Source organism: Lissotriton helveticus, chromosome 2_1 (assembly GCF_964261635.1).
Source record: "Lissotriton helveticus chromosome 2_1, aLisHel1.1, whole genome shotgun sequence".
NCBI lineage: Eukaryota > Metazoa > Chordata > Amphibia > Caudata > Salamandridae > Lissotriton > Lissotriton helveticus.
Window position 1 is genome coordinate 20,520,780 of NC_136059.1, and position 22,080 is coordinate 20,542,859.

A 22,080-nucleotide genomic window follows, 5' to 3' on the forward strand; every position below is an offset into this window, starting at 1 on the left:
AGACCCACGCCAATGGTGCCAGGTCTAACAGGCGTTGATGGTCTTCTCTGTGATTTTGGCCGCGAATGGGGGGAGGGAGATGAGTCGGTAGTTCTTGAGGTCCGAATGGTCTGCCGAGGGCTTCTTGAGCAGGGGCTTGACTTCTGCGCATTTCCAGTCCTCGGGGAAGGTTCTGGATTCGAAGGTGGTATTGATGGTGCGTGGCAGTTCCGGTGCGATGGTGGCGGCAGTGGTGTTGACGGTGCGTTGTAGTTCCCGAACGATGGTGGCGGCAGCTTTGTGGAAGATGTGAGGAGGGCAGGGGTCCATGGGTGCTACTGAGTGGATGCCTTTCATAGTCGATTCAGTGTCTTTGATGGTGGCTGGTGGAGGCTGGGGTCCAGGCAGAGATGGTGGGTTTGGCTAGCGTTGTTGGAGGGCAGGAGTGGTTTCAGTGTCCAGTGTCTGTTCATTGAAGTGTCGTAGAGGGACTTGACTTTTAGATGGAAGTAGGAATTGAGCTTTTTGCACAGGTCCTGGGAGGGGGCAATGTCCCTGGCCTCGCTTGGGGGGGGGTTGGTGAATTATTGGATGGTACTGAAGAGTTCCTTTGAGTTGCTGGAGTTGGCGGTGATCTTGCACTGGGTGAAGGTTCATTCGGTTGATCTGATGAGTTGGTGGTATTCTGTCGTGGCGTTCCTGTATGTGGTGCGGTCTTTTGAAGTTTTGCTGTTTCGCCAGTTCTTCCCGAGACGTCTGCAGGTGTGTCTGGATTCTTGGAGGTTGGCGGGGAACCAGGTGGCCTTTCTGGGGCGCTGTCTGTCAGGATTGCGAAGGGGTGCGAGTTCATCCGCTCACTTGGAGATCTATCTGTGAAGTTCTTTGGCTGCGAGGTTGCCGTCGGTCGTGGTGGAAGGGACATCACAGTTGAGGGTGGAGTTGAGGTGCTCCTCAACGACTTTGCTCCAGTTCTATCACTGTCAGCGTGGTGCAGGTTTGGGGGTGGTGGGCTTGTCTACTTGGAAATGTACGCAGTGGTGGTCTGTCCAGAGGGGTTGCATGGTATGGCTGAAGTGGATGCTGTTTCCTTCTGCGATGATGAGGTGAAGGGTGTGTCCTACCTTATGGGGGGGGGGGGGGGGTGGTGGTAAGCTGTTTCAGTCCAAGGTTGGCGAGATTGTCCAGGAGGGGCTAGGATTTGGGGTCATTGAGGTTGGCGAGGATGGCGTCGGGAGTGACAAGGTCGGCAAGGAAGTGGTGAACACTGTTCGAGGTCCGGGGGGGCCTGTAGGCGAGGGTGCTGCTTAGTGTGGATCTGGGTCTGGTATGTATCTGGAAATGGAGGTGTTCTGTGGTGGACGGAGAGCCGCCCGTGCTGGAGATGGTGAGTCGGAGGGAGCTCTTATGTGCGATGGCAAGTCCTCCTCCTTGGCAGTTGGGGTGGCTTTCCTCTGGATCTTTTATCCGTCGGGGATTGCGGTGGCAATATCAGGGTCGGAGGTGGAGTCGGTCCAGGTTTCTGTGAAGAAGGCGACGTCAGGTGAGATGGTGTCGAGGAGGTTCCAGATCTCTATGGCGTGTCTGTGCAGGGACCGCACGCACGTTGAGGAGGATGCACCTCAGGGCTTCAGGGGTGTTGAAGTCCGGCGTGGCAGCGACAGCCGTGGGAGTGTAGAGGGTGGTGAAGGTTTGTGGCAGTGTCGGCAGTAGAACAAGCTGTGGGTGGATTTCGGTGTAGACAGGTGGCAGTTCTTGTTTCTTCTGGGGTTGAGTGCGAGGAGGGCGGCAGAGTCGTAGCGGTGGGTGGTCGGATATCCAGGGTCTCTGGCGATGGTCGCGGGCGGGTTTTGGATGGGCGCAAGGTCAGCAATGACACCTGTGGTGCTCTTGACGTGTAGACACACACACAATAAGACACAGAGGACAAGCAGGTAGAACGGCTCTGGAGCAGTGAGGCGCCTTGAGCTGCCTGCTAGCAGCATGTAGCGCCTAGAAAGAATAAGAGGCGTGTTCGGTGTCAGCCTAGCTGTGAAGCCAGCCTGTGTGCTGTGAGTATTCCGTGCACTCTGCCCTCCTGCCTCTAGTCAAGAGCCCATGCCCACCCCTGGCTCCACGTCATGTCTCCCTCCACACACCCACACACACTCACACATCACTGTGCACATGCGTGCAATGGCGGAAGCAAACAGCTCTTGGCTGGTTGGTGGGAGGAGAGCCCTGCCCTCCCTTCACAACTCTAAATGACTCTTACGAGGAACTTTTCTTTGGAAACTCAAGGTCATGTGATGGCAGAGACTGGTGGAGGGGGAGGAGTGTGAAGTGCAGCTGCAGAGCAGGCGCTGGCCAGCAGAGGGCAGCAGAGGCTGAAAGTGCCCAGCTGAATGCAAACTTCACAGCAGCTGGTGGGTGCCCCAGGGCAGAGAGCAGGCTGCTGCCAGAGCAGGCATGCCTGCTGCAGGAGTCCAGGCGCCACACACACTGCAATCAAGAAACACTGTCCTTCAGCAGGACAGGGGGGGGGGCAGCTGGAATCCAGGGGAGCCGTGGGCAGAGAGCAGGCTGCTGCCAGAGCAGGCATGCCTGCTGCAGGAGTCCAGGCGCCACACACACTGCAATCAAGAAACACTGTCCTTCAGCAGGACAGGGGGGGGCAGCTGGAACCCAGGGGAGCCGTGGGCAGAGAGCAGGCTGCTGCCAGAACAGGCACGCCTGCAGGAGTCCAGGCGCTACATGTGACTGCAAACACCCTGCAATCAGGAAACACTGTCCTTCAGCAGGAGAGAGAGAGAGGTGCAGAGCAGCAGAGGAGGGCTGGTCAGGCGTGCAGCTGTGCTCTGGGGGGTGTCCCGGGCTGCCTGTGTGTGTGAAGGGCGGGCTGGGGCAGAGAGGGAGGTGCAGAGGGCTTGTCAGGAGTGCAGCCGTGATCCGGGGGAGTGAAGGGAGGGAGGTGCAGAGGGCTGGTCAGGGGTGTAGCCGTGATCCGGGGGAGTGAAGGGAGGGAGGTGCAGAGGGCTGGTCAGGGGTGTAGCCGTGATCCGGGGGAGTGAAGGGAGGGAGGTGCAGAGGGGCAGAGGGCTGGTCAGGAGTGCAGCCGTGATCCGGGGGAGTGGCCTGCCTGTCTTGGTGTGTGAAGGGCGGGCTGGGGCAGAGAGACACAGAGGCAGACATCAATCAGGACCCCCGGGGTGCAGCTGTGCTCTGGGGGCGTGGCTTGTCTGAGGGCTTCAGCTGGGTGCGTGGAGAGAGCGCTCCGGTCACCTGGGCGGCGCTGCTGACCTGACTGCTGCTGACCTGGACCTGTGGAGCAGCCCCTGACCCTGACCCGCCTGCTCCTGTGGCCTTTCACCCGCCTGCTCCTGTGGGTCCCTCTCACCCGCACAGCCCCTCGGGCCCCTCCGGAGGATGGGGGAGCCCGCCCCGGGGCGGGGGGGCTCGAGCCCCGAGGACCTGGCGGTGCTGCCGGAGCTCACCGAGGCCCAGCTGCTGGAGCACCTGCGGGGGCGCTACATGGAGGACCGGGTCTACGTGAGTACGGGGAGGATGAATGGATGAATGAATGGATGAATGAATGGATGGATGAATGAACTGAGTCGCCTCCAGGCGCTTTATGGAGGACCGGGTCTACGTGAGTACGGGGGAGGGCGATGGATGGATGAATGAACTGAGCCACCTCCAGGCGCTTCATGGAGGGCCGGGTCTACGTGAGTAGGGGGGGGCGATGGATGAATGAATGAATAGACTTCTATAGCACTACAATGTGAACTGAGCCGCCTCAAGCCGCTTCTCGGAGCAGTGAATCTGTGAGTTCCAGGTGCGGGCAGTGAATGAAGAGATTTGTATAATCTAGCGCTGTGAACCGAATCGTCTCAACGCTCTTCCTGGGGCGCGGACCCCCTTAGTTTCAGGGGTGGGGGTCAGTTTTAGTTGCTTCTGGAACAGTGAATCTACCCAAGTTGCGGGGCTGAAGGGATGAGTGAGAAGCATGAACTGTGCAGCGCTGTGAACCGTCGCTTCAGTGCGCTTCCTGGGGTAGCAGATCTGACTGCAAGAATGGGGGGGGGGTTTGGGGGTCCGGCTCCGGGTGCAGTTCACAGCCTGGCGGCACCAAGCACGAGCCCCGAGACTCGTCTAGGCGCTTCTCGCGATGGAATTATCCAGAACACACACTAAGGCCTCGACTCGCAAATCTCCCTTTCATGGAGGTCGGTGAATACTCTGGGATGCCCCAGGCGCCCGAGGCCGGTGGGGAGTAAGTCACACCTCCTAAGCAGCTCTTCCAATGGACCTATAACAGTGAAGGTAATCAGTACACCAGACCACTTGTTTGCTGCTGAGACGTGCAGGTACTCCTGTAAAAGTACCGGACCCTGCTAAGACGCGCAGGTACTCCTGTAAAAGTATCGGGCCCCTGCTGAGACGGGCAGGTACTCCTGTAAAAGTATCGGGCCCCTGCTAAGACGCGCAGGTACTCCTGTAAAAGTATCGCGCCCCTGCTAAGACCTGCAGGTACTCCTGTAAAAGTATCGAGCCCCTGCTAAGACCTGCAGGTACTCCTGTAAAAGTACTGGACCCCTGCTGAGACGTGCAGATACTTATGTAAAAGTACTGGACCCCTGCTGACACGTGCAGGTACTCCTGTAAAAGTACCGGACCCCTGCTGAGACGTGCAGGTACTCCTGTAAAAGTATCGGACCCCTGCTGAGACGTGCAGGTACTCCTGTAAAAGTATCGGACCCCTGCTGAGACGTGCAGGTACTCCTGTAAAAGTATCGGACCCCTGCTGAGATGTGCAGATACTTATGTAAAAGTACTGGACCCCTGCTGACACGTGCAGGTACTCCTGTAAAAGTACTGGACCCCTGCTGACACGTGCAGGTACTCCTGTAAAAGTACCGGACCCCTGCTGAGACGTGCAGGTACTCCTGTAAAAGTATCGGACCCCTGCTGAGACGTGCAGGTACTCCTGTAAAAGTATCGGACCCCTGCTGACACGTGCAGGTACTCCTGTAAAAGTACCGGACCCCTGCTGAGACGTGCAGGTACTCCTGTAAAAGTACCGTACCCCTGCTGAGACGTGCAGGTACTCCTGTAAAAGTACCGTACCCCTGCTGAGACCTGCAGGTACTCCTGTAAAAGTATCGAGCCCCTGCTGAGACCTGCAGGTACTCCTGTAAAAGTACTGGACCCCTGCTGAGACGTGCAGATACTTATGTAAAAGTACTGGACCCCTGCTGACACGTGCAGGTACTCCTGTAAAAGTACCGGACCCCTGCTGAGACGTGCAGGTACTCCTGTAAAAGTATCGGACCCCTGCTGAGACGTGCAGGTACTCCTGTAAAAGTATCGGACCCCTGCTGAGACGTGCAGGTACTCCTGTAAAAGTATCGGACCCCTGCTGAGATGTGCAGATACTTATGTAAAAGTACTGGACCCCTGCTGACACGTGCAGGTACTCCTGTAAAAGTACTGGACCCCTGCTGACACGTGCAGGTACTCCTGTAAAAGTACCGGACCCCTGCTGAGACGTGCAGGTACTCCTGTAAAAGTATCGGACCCCTGCTGAGACGTGCAGGTACTCCTGTAAAAGTATCGGACCCCTGCTGACACGTGCAGGTACTCCTGTAAAAGTACCGGACCCCTGCTGAGACGTGCAGGTACTCCTGTAAAAGTACCGGACCCCTGCTGAGACGTGCAGGTACTCCTGTAAAAGTACCGGACCCCTGCTGAGACGTGCAGGTACTCCTGTAAAAGTACCGTACCCCTGCTGAGACGCGCAGGTACTCCTGTAAAAGTACTGGACCCCTGCTGAGACGTGCAGGCACTCCTGTAAAAGTACCGGACCCCTGCTGAGACGTGCAGGTACTCCTGTAAAAGTACTGGACCCCTGCTGAGACGCGCAGGTACTCCCCTGTCGTCGGTTTGCACCTCGGTGCGGCGCGAGCCTCCTTCGGGCTCAGAGCTCCTCAGCTCTGTGTTCTTTCATGGAGAGTTGTTCCTTGAACCTGTTGTGCATCTTTTGTGGTGCGTGAGCCTCCTCACGTGCTCCATGTGTTATACATACGCTGCTTATATTTGGACGTCGCGGCCCGTGCGCCCTTGGCCTGGGTTAGCGCAGTTACTGCTGCGCTGCCGGTGTGGAGGGCGCGCGGACTGCGGGATCCCTTCCTATTACTGTTGCAATAAACCTGGCCTTTTGGTGAAATTGCTCCACCAACATTTGGCGACACGGATGGGATGCCGCAACTACGCTTATTGGTCTTTTTTCCTACACCCTTGATCCAGTGATCAGGGATCAATACTTTTTCATAAACTCAGGTCCATTTACACTACCCAACTAATCGCCACACGCTGGGGCTCAGTGTGATATAAGTTTATGCCTGACTTACCAATTACACTAATGAACCTGCATTTCTCTTTATATAATTGTGGCGACACACCTATAGTTAAGAAGTTGATGGCAACATTTATGTACTTATCTATTCTACTAAATAATAACAGACTCTGTGTATGGTTTGAAAATGTATCGTAAAATAATATGAAATGAATGATCATTAAGTACCGTCGCACAACGTAAAGACAGATTATCTCTAAGAGTAAAATATTTAGCAATGATTTGTAATCCAATTCATATCCCAATAGCAGTGCATTGAAGGAGTGGATAGGCGAAGAGAGAAGTTTCAGAGACAAAATACATTTGCAAATAATTATGCAAACTCAGATTTATTTTCATACTAACCCAAAGGAAACAAGGAAATCTACCCCTCTGGATAGGTAAGGGCAGCAACGCCCGTCCAGAAGAGTTGAGAGGCAAAGTTGAAGTCAGGAAACGTGAAACAGGGAACAGCAACCGACGACAGCGACAATCTCCTGCTAACTAAACACCAGCCGACCCAAACACCACACCCCCCAGGGCACTTCAATTATACCCTAAAATCATAACGTCTAACCTACACATGTTTCTAAAAAGTATGATCTCGGTCTCTCATTGGCAAACAGGGGTGTACATTTCACACCACTCTCATCTAACCCTGGGCGAAGAACTACGCTACGAATGCGTAGTTTGCGCAACTTCGCACTACGTGAGCTGCACGTAGCACAGTGCGAACACGTGTAGCGTAGTGCAGTAGTCATTTTTTGCTTGTTCGCGGTCCTCAACTTCATGTTCGCGACCGTGAGCAAGCAAAATGACATCCCGGCAAGACTCTCAACGCGGGGAGGTCTTGTTTCTCATTGCGAGTGGGCGTGCATGCTCGCGACCGCTCGCGATGAGAAACTACCAGTTCACGTTGAGAAAGCTGCCGCTCGAGTAAAAATCTACTCGAGAAAATTACAGCTCGCACTGTGCAAGATCCCGTTTTCAATGATTGCACAGTGCTGGATGCTTGTTCGCACTGTGCAATCATTGAAAATGCATCTTGCACAGTGCGAACACGCTACTACGCAGCTCGCGTAGTTTCAACCCAGGAAACAATATTGGATACAATCACAGCACATACTTCCTAGAGCATATTTTTGTGTTTCAAATGTATCAAGACTTTCACACTCTTTGTTTGCCTCGGCCATCTTATGAGGAAGTTGCATCGCCTCCCTTCGTTTATCTGGTTTGCCTTCCGAAGCTTGGCAGTCAGACAGCACACTGTGAAGGACATTTTCATGCATCTGCATTCTCTTCTTTATTCCAAGCCCATTTCTTTTGATATTCATTTTACTCAAGCAAATATTAAACCGAAACTGGCATGCAGAAGTATAGGCCAATGCTTGTTTTTCTAAAAAGAACGAAACACGGACAATTTTTTTCTTCTTAATGAAATGTAAGTTTGAAAAGTGCACCACCCCAGAATTGCACTAACCCATGCACAACCCATGTTATTCCTAGCAATTATTATGATTGTGCATTGTAGCAGCATTAGTGTTCTATTCTTGTTTTAGCCAAATCATCTGTGGCTTAGTTTTTCTTGCACTAGGACATGCATAAGTTCACGCATTGGTTTCACGCATGCGTACAAGCATTTCCCCTTACTCAGCATTTTTATTAATATTTTCACAGCACACTTGTTAATAAAATGTTAATGAGGGTTCAATCCGAGCAGATTTTATTTTCTCAAAACCCTGCTCCATCACCCTCATTACAGACTTGGTATCGGGGGTGTTGCGCACTCTTTGGCGTGCTGTGAGTGTTTGTATCTGCCTACATTGTGTACTGTATTTGCTCCGCTACTTTATTTGCCGCCTATGCGTGCACTGGCACGCGCTCTACTTTATGCTCGCGGCAGCCATATTTATTTGGGATTTCTCCTACAACACCATTGAGCTCAATTAAGGCTGTACGATTACACGCATTATACCCCGGTTGCCATCTTCAATTGGTCGGTGTTAGTAACTATGCTGCCATCTTGGTTTGGGCAGTCATTATGCCTTCTTCAGTTGTCAAACTACTTTTGGTTGGAGAGTTCTGTGGAAATGATGTGCATTTGACTGTTAAGGCTTTGTTACAAGTTCATCAGATTCATATTTGCATCACCACTTGGATTCATATTTGTATAGATTATTGCGACAGGGCTTTAAGTGGCTTACTGTCTTTGAACTGCAAGTTTTGCTGATGTTGAATAAGAGCTATGGCTACAGTGTCTGCAACAAATTTTGCATACATTTCCACATTCCGGCAGAACCTTGCGAAGCCGGCAGCATGTGGCGAAGATCGTTTGAAAATGATCTGATCGCTGAGATTGATCCGTATTGTTCTGCTGCCCTCGTACGGAGCTCCGTGATTAACTCTACCGAACGTACTGTGGATCGATTCCATCCTAAATGCCTGAATCTACCCATTTCCTGATACTATACAGGACGCCACCACTGATGCAGCTTCACTGTCTTCAATCCCGTGATTGAGACCACACGGCGGACTTTTGACCCTGTGGTCCCCTGCCCCACCCTCACGTCCTGATGAAGACCCCACAGCAAGGTTAAACTGTCCTGCAACTTCAGAGGGTCGAAACGTCGACTGTTTTTCAATTGTGGCAACCTCACGCCAAGATCTTGTATATACACTGTACCTTGTGTCGTATGCCTATCTTCAAATAATGTCGCCATGTTGTTTGGCAGTTATTGCTATACCAATTATAGCACGAACAAGTCTTTGAAATATTGATTTTACTGTCACGTCATTCCATCACTCCCTTTACCTACTCACCTTCACCCCTCCCCCCTTCCCTTCCTGGGGCACTGTATGACCTTAAATACAGTTGATTGTTTGTTATACCATGTTTATTCAAAACACTGGATCCCATTGTGAATAAAAACTCTGTGGATCTACATTAATTGTTTTTTTTGATTAATTCATCTGAATTGTATTCACCCACTCCTTCATACACAGGGATCCCTTCCTCTTAGTACGTAGAGATTGATCCGAAGCGCAAAGGACCAACAGATTTTTGATAATTTCTCCAAAGCCGTGGCACCTTCTGATGAGTCCGGTGATTGTGGTGAATTCTCTGACGCTGTTACCAGACTCGCGAAGAAATTTATGGAAGAACCTAGTGTATTACTTGAACAGCTCAACTTAAAACAAGCATTGAAAATGCAATAGGTCTCGCAATACCGCGAGTCTGAACTATTAGCATTGTAAATGATTATGCCCTTTATTTTTGCGTTCTGGTTTTTGGAACATAAATAAAAGGCTTTGCCATTTACAAGGCCTATAGCTTAAATTTGCGTTAAAACGAGACCTATTGCATTGCAATGGTGGTGGTGCTGCTGAGTTTTCTCTGAATCTGCACCCACAATCTGCACCCACAATGTGTGAGTGGCGTTGCGTGTGTGAGTGGCGTTGCCTGTGTGAGTGGCGTTGCGTGGATGAGTGGCGTTGCGTGGATGAGTGGCGTTGCGTGGATGAGTGGCGTTGCGTGGATGAGTGGCGTTGTGTGGGTGAGTGGCGTTGCGTGTGTGAGTGGTGTTGCGTGGGTGTGAGTGGCGTTGCGTGTCTGTAAGTGTTGCTGTGTGGGTGAAAGTGGCACAGAGCCTTTGATGTGGCCTGGCGCAGGAGAAATGCTGCTGCTGCTAATTAAATACAAGAGCGGCCGGGAAGCGGCCAGGAAACACTAGTACGGCCGGCCACATAATTAGGGGAGGAGAAGCCGCACAGCACACGCTGGGAGAAGCCCTTTGATGTGCTGTGCGGCCGCGATGCGCGCTCTGTGCTGGGGAGGGCCATTAGCCTGAACTCGCGGCAAGATCAAACGAAGGGTGGGAGGGACATTGAGGAACAGGAACAGATGGCCATGAAAGTGTATGGGCCAAAAACGCGTGCCTGTACGTGCACTCGAAGAAAACGCCACGAAAAAAAGCGGTGGTTTGAAAATCAGTTCGAGCACTTGAATTCTCGCCCATTTCCCATTCCTTCGGAATGGTAAAGGACGAGACCTAAAAAAAAAAGAAACTATTGTCTGATGAACCTGTAGAAGAATGTAACTCTGTGTTATTGATCCAGCGGCGCACCAACAACAGATACTCCAATACCATATATTCAACTGGGCCCATCAAAACACAACGTTGCTTTATCTCTCCCTTGTATTCACCTGGGTTTGCCGCGGGGGAAAAGGTTTTGTTTGCCTATTGATCGATATTGAAACCAATTCATTGTATTCTAACTTTATCACAGATCCATAAGTTCCTTCCAATTGGTCGATGGACCAATTTAGTTGGAATTAGTTGACGGTGATGATGATCATAACTTTTAATTACAAACCAATCATAATAAATACGCGAAAGTTGTCAAAACCTTTATCTAAAGTTTAAATGTGAGTGAACCATGCAAAACGCCCCATAGATACCTTCAATCATTAGGAGGGAAGATTCAATCAGTTCAAATGCATTCAGAAGATTGACATTGCTCAGAAAAAGTGAGGATAGAGACAAAAGGACACCAGTAAATAAACATTTATATATACCATTGATGGTGTGAAAACCATCACTCTGGCCAAAAAGGACTGGTAAGGGTCCCCTGGGAAAGATCAGGCAACAAAGGCTTCAGGACAGGAGTAGAACAGGACGGTGGACCTCTCGAGAACGATGACTCTCCACACTCCTCTCTGACACTCTCTTCCTCCTCGATTCTTCTGCGATCGTCTTCTAATTATTTGTTTAAGATAAGTACTTTTCTATTCAAGTCTTCTTCAGCATCTCACTCCGACAGCATCTCCCTTCTCAGCATTCTCTCGGGATCACTCTCCCTCAACGAACTAAGTTATACCTTTCGGGATTCGTGTACCGCCCCCTTGAAGTTGCAATTTTGTAAAATACAAAAAACTGATTGACAGGCAAAGGGGCATTCGGTCACCACACCATGGTGGCACAGCACTTTTCTTTGTTCCCAAATACACCCCCTTATTAATATTCATTATATTTTATTCCCACCCGGGTTTATTCGTAGTTGAAACATTTTTATCAACAATGTTCATATGACTTCAGCCACTGCACTTCTGACATCCGAGTTTCCCAGGGTTTAGCGGCCGATGACCTTGGATGAGGTCCAATCATGGGGTCGTTCTTCCAGGGGAAGTGGCGGTCACACATTCGCAGACGGGTTTTCTGTCAATCACTCGGGTTGTGGCAAGAAGGCCCAAAATATGAACTAATAAAAGGTCAAATGAGAAAATATTATTTCAAGAAAAAAATGATTTCACCGTACACCACCGACATCTACTCTATTCCCCCTTTATTTATTTATTATTTTCCCTGCAGTAGCTCTTAGTAAATAAAGCGTTTTCTAAATAGCAAAGCAGGTTCCATGCATGTGGATCTTGAAGACGCCTTGTTAGTGCATTCTGCTCCAAAGCTTATTAGAAGTCACATTACGTAGACGCAATTGACGCATGTGCAGTATAGTTATCCCTATTAGAGCCGTGCTTTTAGTCCGTTATCCATATTAATGGTTAGAAAACACATAGGCAAGCTTCTCTATCTTATTTATGTAACTGTAAGGTGCAAGGATTAATCACAACACAAATTAATAATTCATGCTCCTAAGTTAAACAAGAGAAATGAATTTGAGCAAGTCTCACATAACCGAGTCCTTGCTCCATCAATCCCCTCTCTGATGGCATTTTATGCCATCATACACTACCTGTCAGGTTTCTACCTGTGTAGGGGCGCATGAGCGCAGCGCTGCATAATAAATGACCCGGACACCAGATGTAGTCGCCGTGTGGTCACAACTAACTCTCGTGACCCCGCCCTGTTTATTTTATACCAATACGCGGCGTCCGTACGACACCGCGTATGCGCACGCCTACGTGCACGATAGACTAGACTGCAAACGTGCAGTCTCCCAACATTACATTCCTTTCAACCTTTATTAGACACAAAATCTCACAGGGATCTCAATAACAAATTACGCAGGAGAAATAACAGAAACAAAAACAGCCATCCGGCCAGTTACCAGTCTCTGGATTCAGAAGTTCACGTTCAGCCCACAGCATAGTCCGCCAACTGTGAAGATGGGGCTGGGTTCTTTCTCATAGCCTGCCACTTCTCCACGGAATAGCACTCTCCTGGGGGGCTCGTGGCGAGGGAGGCCGACTGACTGGGGTCCCGTGGGGAATTGAGGACTGGCAGCTTTCGGCGTCTCAGAGGCACATGGGCTCTCTGCTGGACTGTCGCTCCTGCAATTACTTTCACTTCCAGGTGGGCTCTCGTTCGCTTCTGGTCGGTCGGGTGATTCTTGATGAGGCTCTTGGCCGTGCTGGTCTTCTGTCGGATTGGCCGCTTTCTTGAAGAAGGAGACGTTGCGGGTGACTGTTTCTCCTCCTCGCTGAGCTGTTAGCATTGTCCCGTGCGGCGTGTGACTGTCCACGGCCGTGGCTGGTAAGGAAGTCTGAACTTACTTCCCGGATATCTGTCTTTTACATATACTCGGTCCCTCTCATTGATAGATGGTTCCTTGACTCTCCGTCGGAAGCTAGCGTAGTCATTCGACCTCTTTCGATTGAACAATGTCTTGCGTGAGTTTGCGCTGTTGGGAGTCCAGGTGTGGTGACTGGGGATGGTGTCTCTGACTATGCGTCCCATTGCTGATGGGCCTGGGGCCGCTTCCGTGGTGCGATGCGGCGTGAGCCGGTACTCCCTAAGAAACGAGTATATTTCTTTCTCCAACAGGGCTCCTTCAGCATGGGCAATCCGGATGACTTGGTTTAGAGTACGCATACATCTTTCCACCTCCCCATTGGCTTGCGGTCACCGGGGCGTTATTTTCCTGTGCTGTACTCCCCACTCTGCAAGATAGTCAGCAAACTCTTGTCCGTGGAAAGGGGGCCCGTTATCAGTCTTGACCCGTTCGAAGATGCCATGGGTGGCGATGGCCTTTTCAAATTTGGCTATGACTTCTTTGGCCGTGAGAGTTGCCACGATCTCCACTTCCGGGTATTTCGTGAAATCATCCATAATGACCAGCATGTGTCTCCCGTCTGGTAGGTGACCGAAGTCTGCGCTCACATGTTCCCATGGTTTTTGTGGATCATCCTCGGTGATGACTGAGGGTGGGTTGTCTTGTGGTCCTGCCGCTTGGCACCATTGGCATTCTTTGACAGTTCGTTCTACCCTGGGATCCATGTCTGGAAACTATACTTTTGCACGAAGCCTGCTCTTGGTCTTCACCACGCCCTGCTGCCCCCGGTGAGCGAGTGCGATGGCTTGTTGGGTGAGACTCAAAGGCATCACGATTCGGGGTCCTCTCAACAAACACCCCTGACTGTCCACTGATAGCTCCTCTCTGACTCTTAGTAACGCTTCAAGTGCGCTCCTTGCTGGTGGTGTCCTTTTGTTCAATGATGTTTGGAGTGTCCTCCAGTCATTGGTACGTATAGCGCTCACCACAAGTTGGAGGATCTCATCGTTTCGGGTTGCCTCGATGATCATGTCTATGCTCATGAGCAGCGGACTCGACCTCTCGATTACCGCTTTCACGTATTCTTCCGTATAATCAGCATCCTCCTTTTCCCCGCTGGTGCCTGCCCGGGGATGCCTGGAGAGATAATCTGCTGGGTTGGTAGCTCCTGGTTTGAATTTCAGCTAGTAATCGTACTCCTGTAGCTGCAGGATCCACTTTTCTATTCTGGGAGGGGGTTTGGAGACTGATCCTCGGAATAAGGGAATCAGAGGCTTGTGGTCCGTGGAGACGGTGAATGGGTGTCCGTACACATACACGTGGAAATGTCTACAAGCCCAATGAATGGCTATGGCCTCCCTCTCAATCTGGGAGTACCGTTGTTCAGTCTCGGTCAGTGATCTGCTTGCGTAGGCAATCAGCGCCCAGTCGTCTTCACCTTGGCATTGTGTCAGGACCGCTCCCAGGCTGTACGGACTGGCGTCTACAGCTATGTTGGTCTGCTTTGCCGGGTCGAAATACGATAGTGTCTTCTCAGCTGACAGTGCTGCCTTGGTGTTGTGGAATGCGTCGTCTTGTTCTTCGCCCCACTGCCAGGGGGTGGTTGACTTGGTGAGCTCTCGGAGGGGCCGGGTGAGGTTGGAAAGATCTGGGATGAACCTCCCGCAGAAGATTACCATGCCTAAAAAACTTTGCACCTCCGATATGTTCGTCGGGGCTGGAGCTGCTTGTACGTCCTTGACCTTGTCAGGATCAGGGGCGATCCCTTTGTCGGAGAATGTGTATCCGAAAAAAATGATTTTGTTCTGGAGAAACTGGCACTTCTCCCTGTGTAGTGTAAGGCCGGAGTCCTTGATCCTCTGCAGTATGCCCCTCAGCCTCTGGTGATGTTCTTCAACAGATTGTGCATATATGAGCAGGTCGTCACTGACGTTTAACACTCCCGGAAGTCCGCTCAATACTTCTCGGATCGTGTTTTGGAAGACTTCGGCCGCGCTGGATATGCCAAAGTTGAGACGTCGATAGCGCCTGAGGCCCACATGGGTAGAGAAGGTGGTGATGTACCTGGAATCGGGGTGCAGAGGTAGCTGATGATAGCCAGAGCGGAGATCCATTTTGGAAAACCATTTAGCGCCATTTAGCTCGCCCAAAATATCATCAATGGTAGGCGTCAGGTGTCGCTCCCGCTTGACTGCTGCGTTGGGTAGGCGCATATCTACGCATATGCGTACCTGTCCTGGTTGTTTGGGTTTCCGTGCCACCACGATTGGCGATACCCACGGGGTGGGCCCGCTGACCTTCTCGATTATGCCTTGTCTCTCGAGGTCTTCGAGTTCATCCTCCACTTTCTTCCTGAGGTGGAAGGCTATTCTCCGGTGTCTGAGGACGACCGGCTGGATGGATCTATGTGGAGTGACACCTCTCTTCCTTTTAGGCACCCGATGCCCCGAAATGTATCTTCAAATTCGTTGAGAATTGCGTCTAGTTCATCCTCCAGCACCGCCATTGCGTGGAATATCAATTGGAGTTCTTCCGCCGCTCGTCCACTGAGGAGCATGCCGCTCCCTTCTTTGGTCACGTAGACGGTTGTGGGGACCTTCCTGTCTCGATGATGTAATTCAGTTTGGAAGCACCCAATTAGCGGGATCGGGGTTTTCTGTCCGTAGGCAAAGACACGGATCCTTGCCGTTTTCAAAACTGGCTTGTCTCGCAGTTGGTTGTACACGTCTGCCGCCATGAGTTCTATCGAGGCTCCTGTGTCAATGGTGGCTCTCACCTCTTGTTGGTTCAATCTTATTCGGCACTTTGGGAGGCGCCTCTTCTTCTTGGTCGGTTGATTGATGACAAAGACGTAGTGGACTGGATAGTCGTTGAAGTCGTCGTCCATGTCCTCACTATCTGGGCTATCTCTGATGGCGTGGGCTGCCTCTGGCTTTTGTTTAGAGGATCTGCAGACTGAAGCAAAATGGTTCATCCGTCCACATGCGCCACCTTTCTTCCCACTCGCTGGACAGTTTCTCCCACGGTGTGGCACGCCTCCGCCGTATCCGCATTTTTTGTGCCGATCTTGTGGCTTCCTACCCCCAAACTGCCGTTGTTTCGGCGGACCACATTCACTTGCTCCGCCACGTTGATTTGTTCGACCTTCACTGGCCTATGGAGTGCCGCCTCCATGTGTCATGCTCTTGCTCGCGACAATTCTTTGGAGCGGCCTAGTTTCAGTATGTCGGCCAAAGGCTTTCCATCCTCTTGGAGCATTTTGACTCGCAAGTCGGAGGAGTAGCAGTTTTGAATGATCTGGCCATGTATTTCTTCTTGTTCATCCCTGAAGGCACAGGTGCTGGCGAGTTCCTTCAGCCTCCCGTGGAAGGCGTCTAGCGATTCTTCAGCCTCCTGACGTGCCTGCCGGAAAATGAATCGTTTGTAATCTTTGCTGGCCATGGGCTCAAAATGCGCGTTGAGCGCATTGAGGAGGGTGACATAGGTGTGTGGCGTAGCCTCCACTAAAGTATTATAGATTCTGTGGATATCCTTTCCCCCTAGGTGAAGGAGAAGTGCTCTGCGCCTTTCCCTCGCTGTTCCTGCGCCTTCAAAGTAGAATTGCAAACGTTCTGTCTAATCTTTCCACCTTGGCGCCAGGGAAGCTGGCGCACCGTCGACCACAAACGGTTCAATAGGGCGGATGGCCGCCATCTTGGCACGTGGAGCCTCCCGTCAGCAGGTGGTGGGTATGAGCGCTGCAGATGTCCAGAATTGACACCCACCTTCAGGTGACTCACCGGTAATGCGCCAAACAGGCCGTCTGCTATGAGGCCTGCGATGAGTGGGGCCACCCCGGGTGGCAGGGGTACATCTGGGCGAGTTCTGCGGCCTAGCGACACCTCGGGCTCGCGTAGGATTATGGTGCGCTCTCACCCTCCTGCCAGGCAAGCGAAGAGGTGCGTCGCCGGGGCATCCGACATGAGCTGCACGCTCCTGTGGCGCCAGCTAGACCTTTGAGATGCCCACACCGTGGGTTCTGCCTACTCATCACCGTGGCCGGGACATGGGGCTCTGCCGGGTTGACGGCACCTGAGGCTCCGGGCGCCGGACCGGCATCGGCGCTCCGGCGAGGCAGGTCGGAGTGGTGGGTGGAGCGCAGCGTGAGGCAGTCTACTCCCTCGTCGCCATTGTCCGGTTTCTACTTGTGTAGGGGCGTATGAGCGTAGCGCCGCATAATAAATGACCCGGACACCAGATGTAGTCGCCGCGTGGTCACAACTAACTCTCGTGACCCCGCCCTGTTTATTTTATACCAATACACGGCGTCCGTACGACACCGCATATGCGCACGCCTACATGCGTGATAGACTAGACTGCAAACGTGCAGTCTCCCAACATTACACTACCCACCCTACAACAGGTAGCAACTTTAGTATTCTCGAAGTTCCAATTCCGTTTCCACTTTCCCTTCTTTCTCATCACTCATAATATTTCAAGTCTTTATAAAGCTTGCCTTACATTTCCTCCATCTCTATTTCATCATTTTCCATCTTACTTTTCCTTTTTTTGCTGTAACACTTTTCGCCCTAAGTGGGAGGGGTGTGCCCAGACGTGGGTACTGTGCCACTGGGTTCAGGATGCTTGTTTCCGGTCCAGGGAGGACCTGGCCTGCGGGTTCAGCCTGGACTTTTCCCATGAGGCACAGGGTCAAGACTGATGTGCATATGGCTGGGTCCAAACTGGGGTGGTGTAGTGGGCAAAAGAACAATGGATTTAACCCAGATCTTTTGACTGGGCGAGAATCTTTGCATTGTCAGCATTCCGTCCATCATTTGTTTGCTGTAACACCTTTCGCCCTAAGTGGGATGGGTATGCCCAGACGTGGGACCCTTGCTCACTGTGCCACGGGATTCAAGCTAGCCTGGCTGAAGAAGGGTGACATAACCTGAAACCTGTCCCAGGATACTTGTTTCCAGTCAACGGACAGCCTGGCAGTTCGTTCTGGACTGTTCCCATGAGGCACAGGGTCAAGACTGATTTCATATGGCTGGGTCCAAATTGGGGTGTCTTAAACACTCACTCCAGCAGCCTTAGAGGGACGTTCATCAGTGCTGAGAAATGTACAAACACTCACTGTCGTGTCGCCATGCCTGACTCTGCCTAGGAACGGAGCAGGCAGGCAGGAAGCGGAAGTAGCAGGAAACAGGAAGGGGAACAGGAATCTAGTCTGTAAGCAGTCACGTCCTGGCAGGGAATAAAGGAGACGCATTGAAACTAGCTCTGAGTCCAGTGCGTTATTTGGGCGGGCTAAGGCGCGACAATGGCGACGAGGGTGGGATCCATTTACCCCACAAGCAACATCGCGCAGCCCAGCTGAGTGTGCGGCCCCAACGACGAGTCAGCAGTCCTCCTGCCGGCAGCCCCAAGAAACGAAACGAAAGAAAAGGGCGCGAAAAAAAGCAACCGGCACCCGAGACTGCCAAGTACTCTGACCTGGCCAGACGACATCGCACTGCCATCCAGGCATGTGAAGCGAGTGCAGCGCTCACACAGACGCGAACCGAGTGAAGCGATCGCGCAGCACAGAAGACGCGAGGAGCCCTGCTGAGCAGTGTCGCGGTGAACGCGAATATCCCGCTCCCGCGCAAAGCAAGAATAGACGCGAGGGTGAGTCCCGCTCCCTCGCGAAGCAAGACACAGACGCGAGGGTGAGTCCCGCTGCACATAAGCGACAATCAAGCAAGGAAAGCGTGGCAGCTGCATGACAGAGCGTGTCTGGGCCAAGGAGACCGCGTCCCATCTGGCGGCCATCTTTAGGTCAGGCGCCGGCCCCTTACACAACCCACGTCTCAATCACGGCGGCCATATTGGAGTCCGGCACAACCACTCCAAACCACAAGACTGAGTTGAAAAGCGCGGGAACACCAATACTCACCTCAGCCAGAAGCAAGGAGAAACAACAAAGAGGGCTGAATATCACGAACAACTTCAGAAGAGTGCAGAAATAACATGTCTGACACCGACGCTCACAGCACCTCTACAAGTGGGGGCACGCCAGCACAATCCAACGCAACAATGATGCCTCAAGCAGCGTCCGTAGGAGCACCCTTCATGCGACAACCACAGCCGCTGGTGCTGATGCCTGGCAACACCATGGGGCCCGCTTGGAAGACCTGGAGTGAGGACTTTGAAGATTACATGGAGGGCTCCCTGGTACAAGACTCCAAACGGAAGCTGGTTGCACTGCGAAATCTAGCAGGCCAAGAAATAGCACAAATAATCAAAGAAATGCCCGATGCAGCAACCGCCACATATGATGAAGTGAAAGCTGCCCTTGATAGACGATTTCTACACAAGCGCAACGTAGACTATGAACGCTATGTATTCAACCTAGCCTCTCAAGAGAAAGGAGAGTGCATGGGCGACTTCATCACGCGCATCAAAAGAATGACGCGCCATTGCGATTTTGAAAATTTCAAAACGGAAGATTCACTGCGGCTCCGCATCATCGATGGATGCCGTTCTGAATCACTACGCAGGCGCCTCCTAAAGAAATCATACACCTTAGAACAGATTGAAGAGCTAACAAGAATCCATGATCAAGCAGAAGATCACGCCAAGCGAATAGAAACTCACTAGCCCGATCACAAAAAGCACGCCCTCCGAGTACAGACACGCAAGACCACTCGACCCGTGCCGAGCACGCATAGAGCAAACAGACACCACCACAGCTCCCGGAAAACGTCACCCAGACGAGAATCACGGCACACCAAGTCCACCAGATCTGCACCTGCGTGCCACCGATGTGGCCAAGACTATCCGCACTCGGGACAATGCCCAGCAATCGGCCAGCGGTGTCATCGCTGCGGGAAGGACAACCACTTTGAGGTAGCATGCCAAGCAAGACAACCCACACGTCAGTCTCCCGCTCCGCGATCTAGCACCCGACATCACGCACGTGCTGTAACGAGGAGATAGTCACTCGTCCAGCTCGTCGAGATCAAGCAACCAATCAACAAGCTCTTACCAACGGCGAAGCAGATCCACGAGCACGCATTACCCTCGACATCACACAACGAGATCGCGTCGAGCTCACAGATCCACATCTAGCGACTCATCGTCACACACGACGGTGTCACAAGACAGTGACGAGTACATTTGCATGGTGGCTGACCCGGACAGGCTGAAACGATACCCCAAGCTAGATATCATGATAGGGGATCACCCAGCAAAGTTCGTCCTGGACTCAGGAGCCTCGCTAAATTACATCTGTGCGCTGGAGTACTACAACATGAAAACTGGGCCCAAACTGGAGCCAGCAGCAGTTCGTATATTCACACGGATGTCTCTCAAATCCTTACCATGTCTAGGTCGGTTTCACACCACACTGACCTTCAAAGATAGGAAAATTCCAGCATATGTCCATGTGGTAGAAGGACCTGACGTTGCCGACTGCCTGCTCAGCTTGCCAACAGCTGAAAGACTAAAACTGGTGGAGCTGCTGTATATGACTGAAGACGCCCCCGACATCGTGGCGAAATTCCCAAAACTCTTCAAAGGCCTGGGAAAGTTGAATCACTTCAAGGTGAAGCTACATATCAACGAAAGTGTAACACCTGTTGCCCAGCATCACAGAAAGGTGCCCTTTCATCTACAACAAGCTGTTGATGACGAGCTCCAAGACCTCTTACAAACAGACATCATAGAACGCACCTACTAGTCTTTGGTAAGGATCGGGTTGAGCACGACACTGCACTGGACAGGGTATGCCACGCCTTACTGAAGGCAAACTTGACGCTAAATGCCACCAAGTGCGAGTTCCACAAAAACACCCTGAAATTCTATGGACACACCTTCTCAAGTGAAGGGATGACACCAGACCCTGACAAGGTAGCCGCGCTCGCTGACACCCCGACGCCCCGAGACGTGAGTGATCTCTGCTCTTTCCTCAAAATGGCGAGCTACTGTGCACGTTATATACGTGACTACGCCACCATCAGCTACCCACTTCGAGAACTAACGCGTCAAGGTCAGCCCTTTGAGTGGTCACAAGCATGTGAACAAGCCTTCATGGAAATCAAACAAGCCGTTGGTTCAGCCATTAACCTTGCCTATTATGACACAAACAAAAGAACAGAGATCACTGTCGACGTCAGTCCAGTGGGCCTAGGCGCCATCCTAGCTCAGTATCGTGAACACTCTGACCAACGCCATATCATCGCATACGCCAGCCGCAGCCTCACGGACACGGAGAAAGCATACTCCCAGCCCGAAAAAGAAAGCTTGGCCGTAGTATGGGCGTGTGAACACTTCCACCTATTTGTGTATGGAAAACATTTCACCATCATCACTGACCACCAGGCACTAATCACCATATTTGGCAATCCCAACGCCAAGATGCCGCCACGCATTGAGCGGTGGGGGCTGCGCCTCCAAGACTACATATACACGATTGTCCACAAACCGGGCAAGGCTGAGAATCCAGCGTACTATATGTCTCGACACCCCCTACCCAGCGCCACGACTGCGCAATCACTAGCAGACGACTACATTCACTTCGTCATTGACGCGGCGTGCCCTCCTACGGTCCCCCTTGAGGCCATTCAAGAAGCATCTGCTTCGGACCCACTCATTCAAGCGGTCATGACCCACGTACGTGCAAACACCTGGCATTACGTCAAGACCACACCCCCAAGCTCAGAAACACACCTCAGTGACCTCACGGCGTTTCAACGCATTCATGATTAACTTTCCATCAGTGACAATGGACTTCTCCTGAGAGGGGGGAGAATTGTGATCACACACAAACTACGCCAAGGAATTGTCAACCTGGCCCACGAAGGCCACAGAGGCATAAATGCCACAAAGAAGACCCTGAGAGAACGAGTCTGGTTCCCCTCTCTCGACCTGATGGTAGAGACAACCCTAAAAGACTGCATGACTTGCCAACTGGTTAGTCGCGAAGAACCCCCAGCCCCACTTCAAATGTCCGAACTTCCAGACGGAGTGTGGCAACAAATCGCAGTTGACTTCTTTGGACCACTGCAGTCAGGACAATACATTATGGTCGTCATGGATGAGTACTCAAGATTTCCTTTTGCACACTTGATACCATCTACCAGAGCAACAGCAGTCATCCCCATACTGGATGACCACTTCGCAGCATGGGGCGTCCCCTCAAGAGTCAAATCTGACAATGGACCCCCGTTCAACGGCCATGAGTTCACAGACTTCGCGAA

The 22,080-nt window shown here is 51.8% G+C and overlaps 1 protein-coding gene across 2 annotated transcripts in view; it reads left to right on the forward strand.

Annotated features, from left to right (window-relative positions):
- The first annotated feature begins 2,987 nt into the window (after positions 1 to 2,987).
- The window catches only part of LOC144817669 (myosin-IIIb-like), a 446,642-nt gene continuing 427,549 nt past the window's right edge, over positions 2,988 to 22,080 (forward strand). The window contains exon 1 of one of the 2 annotated variants that reach the window (XM_078674399.1): positions 2,988 to 3,504. In XM_078674399.1, the coding sequence (XP_078530525.1) occupies positions 3,382 to 3,504 (123 nt within the window). In that variant the 5' untranslated portion in view covers positions 2,988 to 3,381. The remainder of the gene's footprint in view (positions 3,505 to 22,080) is intronic. The other variant, XM_078674400.1, reaches the window with a different exon arrangement.